The sequence below is a fragment of the Columba livia genome, chromosome 1 (genome assembly GCF_036013475.1).
Source record: "Columba livia isolate bColLiv1 breed racing homer chromosome 1, bColLiv1.pat.W.v2, whole genome shotgun sequence".
NCBI lineage: Eukaryota > Metazoa > Chordata > Aves > Columbiformes > Columbidae > Columba > Columba livia.
In genome coordinates this window covers 143,946,916-143,954,608 of record NC_088602.1, presented here as the reverse complement: position 1 = coordinate 143,954,608, position 7,693 = coordinate 143,946,916, and the positions used below count along the sequence as shown (strand labels likewise).

The window sequence follows — 7,693 nt, the reverse complement described above, 5'->3', positions numbered from 1 at the left end:
AAAACAATTCATGAAGGAGTCAGACAAGCACGAGACAGTAGGCATGTGCCTCCCCCCTCCCAAACTCACTTAGCCCAGCTCACTGGATCACACTTCACTCAGGGCTATGCAATTCCAAGTCAAGAGTCAGGCATCCAAAATGCGGATGATGCAAAATGTTATGTCATAATGCCCACGTTTCCTTGTTTCTGAGAAACAGATTTTCACCCACAGATTTCTTCTAATTCCTTCCATGAGGCAATATGCATATTTTTTTAATAAATATGTATTTCTTAGCATCTTGTTTCAATAATGTAAGTACTATACAGCTAAAAAGTATTTTGTCATACCACAGTTTCACTTCAGGCAGCACCATGCTTTTGCCTGTGTAATTACTCTAAATAGGGCTAAATATTCTTTTGTTAATACAATTTACTTGATCATGACCAGATCTTTTATGTAATATGGGGACAAATGCAACTCCTGTAGTATCTGACACAATCAATACACTTAGGAAAGTATTTACATTGTGGACTAAGAAGGTTGAAAGGTCAGTCTCCTTACTCAGTAACTATCACTTCAAAGCTTTATAAAATCCACTAACTATGCATGGTGTCATGGTCTTCAATGAAGACCAAGGAGCTCAAAGCAAAATCCTTGCTGTTTAAGCCTAATACTGTTGACTTCTGATACGAGTATGCACATGCAAAAATATTTGCAGGACTGTAGCCAAAATTTAGAAGAGATTTTCAAAATAAATAAACTCATAAGACTAATTAGATTGTAGAAAGTATTTTATTTTAGGGGTTTCTTTAATACGACATTCTAAAAAATAATTATATCTATATTACATAAAAATTCCTTAAAATCCACATATAAAATATGCAAACATTAACAGATATTGAGAGAGTGGTGACAAACTTTCCAAGAAGGGGGTGGAAAGTGATAACTTCACTCTTCCAAGAAACATATTTTGAACTGTGACTTTCACTTGTGTTAAGAATCTATTTGAGGTATCAAATTCTATAATTTGACATAGTGCTGTCTGGACTATTTTAATGCCAAGAGTTTAGGTATCAGAGAATTAACATCATCAAAACCCCACATCTCTGAGTATAACACATCAAAGAGCTGGTGACCCAGATGCCACCTTGATTAAATAATATTATTATTCAGTAGCTCTTAGGGATGCCTAGCACTTTGCAGAATAAAAACTCATTATAGAATTAGACATGTACATAAACAACAGTCCTACAAAATGTATGATGCCATGTAGATTTTGCTGCCCACTCTTTATAAGGAAAATAATTTCCAAAGTCTTTTCCTTCATGCGGCACCTTGCCACTGACCATTTAACTGCTGGTAGCGCTGGGATGCAATGGTTTGACTCTTGCTAGTCTGGAGAGGCCGAGTCTGAGACACCGAGTAGGTGACTTAACCGAAACATATTTCATAGAGTTATTATTACTGCTTCCTGATGCAGCTGAAAACAATTTTAAAACAAAACAAAAAAAAAGTGTAAGCAGTTTAGAGGGAAAAAATCATGTAACTGTTGTCTTTTTATAGTTTTCATAGCAGAACAAAAAAAAAGGCTGAACAGCATACCACAGAAGCACATGAAAATCAGCATAGTCACTGGGATTCAATCTATTTGGGAGCAAGTGCAGCAGGTATGGTGCTCACGTTTAAGTATCAGCAACACAGTGCAGCAATACCGGACAAGCATATAAATACTGCTCCCAGTGTGCATTTTCAGGTACTCCACAGGGAATCACACAATTGAACACAATTCTAAATGGGAAAAGAAGGCTTGAGAGCAAGGAGTCAAACAGAACGAAACATATACACAAGAGTAAATATGAAGGAAAAATCTAAGTAAGAGGCAGGAATCAGCAGCAGCATGCTCAAACACCTTAAGAGAATAAAGCTTCTCAGCATTTGCTTTACTAAAGCAGTTAAAACACTCAAACATATTTCTAATGCTATTTGTTTATAACAAATAATAAAGCAGCACATACAAGAGATAAAGAAAGCTCCTAATGAGAAAGAAATGGCCACAAGACAATCTATTGATTAAGATTTGATCCACACTCTGGAAAATATTTTATTAACCTCCCCACATAAAGGAGTCAAGGATAATGCTGTAAGAAGAAAAGAAGCCAGAGATAGCTTTTTCTTTTACTTTTTTTTTTTTTTCCTTTTCAAATCTAAGATCAAAGGAATATCTTTCATTATAAAAGGGCAGTAATTTTTCTGAAATATTATTTATTTGTTTGTTTGCTTTTAGAAGAGACTGCTAAAAACTCAGGTCAACTAATGTATCTGTTTATAGTTACAATCTCACAGGTACCTGGTGGTATCCATTTAGGCTTCTTGTCTGTTACAGGACTCGATGTATGCAAAGGCCTCCCAACTGGTTCTAAAGAACTAGACGTCATCTTTTGTGTGGGCTCAGATTTTTGTTCCATTGTCCATGAAGAAAAAACTACAGGTGATACTTAGTTGGAAAATAAAAGCAATCTTAGAAAACATCACACTGCATATGGTGATAGATCATTACACACCACAAGCTCTCTGCATTGAGTGAAATAATGAATATGTTACTAGATTGTAATGTCTTTAACAGTATATATTTATACAGCCAGTCCTGTTACACTCTGGAATTTCAATCCTGTTTTGAAAACAAGTAGTGTAACAACTTTTTCTTGAAGTCTTGCCAGACACTGAATTTCTAAGAGGGAAGATTCTTCTGTCAGCTACACAAAGCAAACAATTTCTTGTTATAACTAAAACTAGTTTCAAACTAAATTACATGTTGTAAACTCAGGTCTGAAATTAAAACACATTACCAAGTCAGACACAAGATTAACACCATGACAAGAATTTTCTTAAGCTATTGAAAGTAAATTGTGTTAGCAAGATAGTGAACAATTAACTCTGAAGGGCATTCATAATGATTTTTGCCAAGTAGTTAGAATTAGTATCGTTTAGCTAGCCTTGACTTAAAAATTCAAAAATGCAACTGCAAGAGGAGGCTCTGAGATTGTAATTAAAAAATCCTCAAATCACTCACTGTTATTTAACCTTTTATTAAAAGCTATATATATATATATAAATAAATGAACTCCATCTCTTCACTTTTGTCTGCTTTTATTGTAAGGAATGTCAATTTACTATAAAATTTCTTTCAGAATTTTTTTTCTAGTCTCCCCCTATTACTCTGCATATAGCTATTTGCATCACAAACCTGCAGGCAGTCTCTCAGTCAAATTCATCTATTCCTTAGTGAAAATAAAGGGGAATTTTATCATAAAGAAGTTTCTTCCAAATTCATAGTACAAACTTACCTGTAGTATTAATCTTGGATTTGGGAGTTTTCTTCTCTCTTTCAGCTGACGTATTTTGTCTGGTTTTCTTTTTATTTCCTTTGGCCTTCTTCTTTTCCATAGCAAAGTCTATATCATCATCTTCAGTGTAATCTGAATCTTCTTCTGACTCCTCACCTACAGCAGGGAAAAGGGATGCCATCTCTTTAAAGGAAATACAATTTACTATTACTCTAGGGCCTTCCGATCACATTCTGGTCATAAAGAACCAGGATATCTCAAGGATATAGTAAAACAAATGTTGATGTATTTGTATGTCGATCTGAGAAAGAAATAGCCTCCGTAACGCATTCTGTATTTACAGAATTCTTGTTCTGCACTTCCATAATGGAATGCCTTGGTATAAACTGCATTCAATAATAATTTTAAGAGCAGAATTACTAATATTCCATGTGTACAAGATGAAAAAGCTAAAATTACTTGCCAGGGACTCTGATTTTTATATATTCTCAATCATGACTATTTAAAGTGGAAAAATACTATAACTCATTTCAGCTGTTAGGAAGATGTTACATACTTATTATGTAAAACCCCCAGACATTAGCAAATCTTAAAAATAACTCTCTATCAACATGAACATCTGGATTATTCCCCTGATATTTTATTTCACTAACAATTCTAGAAATACTTTCCAATAAATCTTTCAGCAAGGAATATATCAATGGATACAGACATGTTTACCACTGGGGAATGAGAGACGACTATCATAGTCTGCAGAAATTCCATACCGGGCTGCTACCAGAAGTAGAGTATGAGGACAGACTGACCTCCAGTCGGATGAAGCATGGTTTCTGAGAGTTGAAAATTGGAGGAGGGAAAGAAGGGAGGATACTTATTTTTTTAAATAAGCTTAAATAAAACCAATACTGAAAGCACTAACACCTGACACTACTTCAGAGTCTTTGTTTGGATGCAAACCGCAGACAACAACAGGAAATATGGAGAGAAGAAGTATCATTTTTGCCAGTTTGAGTAATGTGTACAAATAAGCTCCAATGTTTAATTTAGTGTCAAAGTGCAATTGAGATGCCACTAGTATTAAAAAATAAGGCTTCCGTAGGGGAGAAGGAAAGATAAAGTAGAAGCAGTATGCATTAAACTGAAAATAAAAATTAAATGTAAGGCATCACATTCAAAGCACATCTAAGGAGGGTGTTTTTATACAGAAGAACTTACTGGGTACAGACTCTGATTCAGAGTCAGTAGCATTCTCTCCATCATCACTGTTAACAGTTCGTAACTTCTTCTGCTGTACTGGAACTTTAGATGTTGCTGTCCTTTGCCTACAGTCACCTCTAGGTACATCATCATCCATAACCTGATTGAGACCTAGAAAATAAAAGGTGTTCTAATTAATTGAAATTAACAGTAAATCTATTCTCTGATTCAAAAAGAAGCAGGAATATTAGAGATTTTGAAGTACACTATAGAGAAGCATATCATTGGCACTTGTTTTCATGTGATTCTCATTTTACTCTTTTAATTGACAAAACTATAATTCCTGGCTGTGAAAATTATTAGTATTTATCTGTAATCAAACAAACAAATTGACAAAAGACCAAAACTAAAATTGGAAAACTGAAAAAGTTTCCAATGGCACAGCAAATGTTTCAGTCACATTTATTTGATGCTTAGTCTTTACGGATCCATTGAGGAGCTGAGGTTAAGTGTAGCTTCTTGAAGAACTAAATAAACTCAGCATCTAAAAACATAACATCTGTTGTTCTTTCCAACTGGCTTTTATTGATTTGTAATAATTTCATTCAGCAACCCAGAGGTTTTCCATTTTAAGACTGGGATCAAATTTTTAATGAAAAAATGAATGCGTCCTTCAGTCTTTATTTAAGATAAAGACTCTTCTCACCTCAGTGAAAAACAGAAACCAATGGAAACAAAGAAGAGAAAAGCTATTTAAATGTATATTGAAATGCTATTTCTGAAAAGACAGAGTATGAGAACAACTTACCTAAAAGTTCACTGTCTACACTGCAGTTGGAAAATGTGGGTCTCCTGTGTACATTTTCTGATTCAATAGTCTCACCTGTTTTAGCATCCAGAAAACAAACAAACAATAATGTATTAGTACACAAAAAGCACATTGTAAAAAGTCAAGATATTAAGAAATTAAAATAGCTAACACTTTTATCTGTCTTTAGTCAAACTATATGCTTGGAAAATCTTATTGAAGTTATTTTTCTCACAGAAAATAACAAGAATGTAAGAAGACAAGGACCACCTAGAAATTCTCATTTCTTTATCATGACATCTTGAAATAAAACATGACTTTCAACCTATTTCACTGAAAAATAAATTGTCATGTTTAAATACACTCCATATAAATAGTGTTGCATTGAACCGTAAAATAACCTTGTCCTTCTGAATTTTGCACCTCAAGGCTATTTGCAGATTTGTCTTTGACGGATAAGGCTAAGGCAACTTCCAAATCTCTTTGATAAAGTTTGTCATCCAAAGATATCCTGGAAAAACAAAATAAAACAAATATGTTAAATAATAAAACAATGACATGAGTGTTACAGATCTGCTTCTGCCACACTGAACTTCTTTAAATTCAAATACTTGTAAAGAGATTAATATTTCAATATATACTTATAGCATATCATATGAGTATTACTTCCTGAAAAGATTCGAAGTACATACTAATATTTACAGTACAGTAGATTTAAAAACATTATACAATGCAAAACATTTGAAAAGATTCAGACAAAGTACATCCTAAGAATGAGATTGTTACAGATCAATAAAAGTCAGTTGGAAAAAACAACAGACATCATGTTTTTAGACGTTGAGTTTATTTACTTCTTCAAGAAGCTAAACTTAGCTTCAGCTCCTTGATGGATCTGTAAAAGCTAAACATCAAATAAATGTGACCAAAACATTTGCCGTGCCATTAGAAACTTTTTCATTTTTCCAGTTTTATTTTTGGTATCACAAAAAAAGATGATTACATTTGCCTGAAACACCACACTGAAATGTAATATTATGCACAACTTTACCACCAAAATAATCAGATTTCCTTTTTCATTGACTTTGTATTTTCTATTGAGCTTTCAATATGTTCTTTCTTAAGGAGTCAAACTTGTCTTTATATTTCTCAGTTTTAGGTGTGCCCAGTAACTCAGAATTGTTACAATTATTTTGCGCTGTAGAGATATCAAGACATGATCAGACATGCAAACCTGTTTCTGCACCTATGCAGGCCACTTGGAGTTTGGTAGAGGTGTAACAAAACAGACATAACTCACTACCCAACTCAAACATATGCATAATGACAATATCCCTGATTTGCAACTATACCAATAAAGCAGAAAATCATTATTGCACTAAGTTGTTAGTTGAGCCACTTAAAACTCTAGGGGAAAAAAAAGAAAAAACAAATACTCTTACTGAAATCCAGCTTTACACAGAGTTGGCCACATTTCTGCCTTTCTTACCTCTTACTAGGTGTCTGCTTTTGTAATGGAATTAATTCGTGTGGCTTTTTTTGCTTCTCTTTTTTCTCCTTCTTTGGTTCCTTGACCTGTGTTCTGGATTTTTTGCTTGAAGGTACAGCAAAGTCTTCATCTGTTTGGGAAAGAGCAATGAACTTTAATGGGTTTTCCTATATTCCATGGCCAAAATAAATCATTCAACTTAATTTCATCACACACTGAAAATATACCAAAGATAACCTATTTGAAATTAATTCTGGTTTTAAAGAACATAACTATATTATTCTTAATTGTATTTTAAAGGAAAATTTAACAAGAACTCTTTTGCATATACTTTCATTCAAGCAGTAATTATTTCAATTTTTATTAACAATATGGCAATAAAGCTTCAATTTTCAATGTGTTACCAGATTATCAATAACTAGAAGTTCACTTTTTGATACAGTGAACAGCAATCAATTACAATAGTAACCACTGTCATTAAACAGTTTTATAGCTCTTGGTGTTTTGGGAATCATTCCCTTTCTTAAAAAATTTTCTTCCATTTTTGTATTGCCTCTTAGCAAATACAATGCATTTTTTTAATTTTCAAAGAAAATTATAAGCATACTAACTGAGGACATTGCATATCACAGTGCAAAATAAGGAAAAATGTAATCATCTTTAGTATTCTCTAAATGATGGAGAACCTTGGATAAGATCACTAATGGTTCTGAGAATTGTACTTTTTTTTAATATTACAAGTGGTCAAGTACAAACTAACAAAAGTCATGCACCACATTTAAACTAAGAATCTGCATTAATCCATATGATTCACACGAGACCTTCAACTTATTTACTTTTGCCCTCCCCTTCTCACCAATTCAAACTGTTCCCTGG

At 33.4% G+C, this 7,693-nt stretch overlaps 1 protein-coding gene across 2 annotated transcripts in view; it reads right to left on the bottom strand.

Annotated features, from left to right (window-relative positions):
* Positions 1-755: 755 nt before the first annotated feature.
* The window catches only part of RAD51AP1 (RAD51 associated protein 1), an 8,756-nt gene continuing 1,818 nt past the window's right edge, over positions 756-7,693 (bottom strand). For both annotated transcript variants that reach the window (XM_065034626.1, XM_065034633.1), the window contains exons 3-9: positions 6,818-6,947; positions 5,733-5,842; positions 5,332-5,406; positions 4,542-4,694; positions 3,327-3,482; positions 2,330-2,476; positions 756-1,462 (exon numbers count right to left, since the gene is read on the bottom strand). In XM_065034626.1, the coding sequence (XP_064890698.1) occupies positions 1,332-1,462; positions 2,330-2,476; positions 3,327-3,482; positions 4,542-4,694; positions 5,332-5,406; positions 5,733-5,842; positions 6,818-6,947 (902 nt within the window). In that variant the 3' untranslated portion in view covers positions 756-1,331. The remainder of the gene's footprint in view (positions 1,463-2,329; positions 2,477-3,326; positions 3,483-4,541; positions 4,695-5,331; positions 5,407-5,732; positions 5,843-6,817; positions 6,948-7,693) is intronic.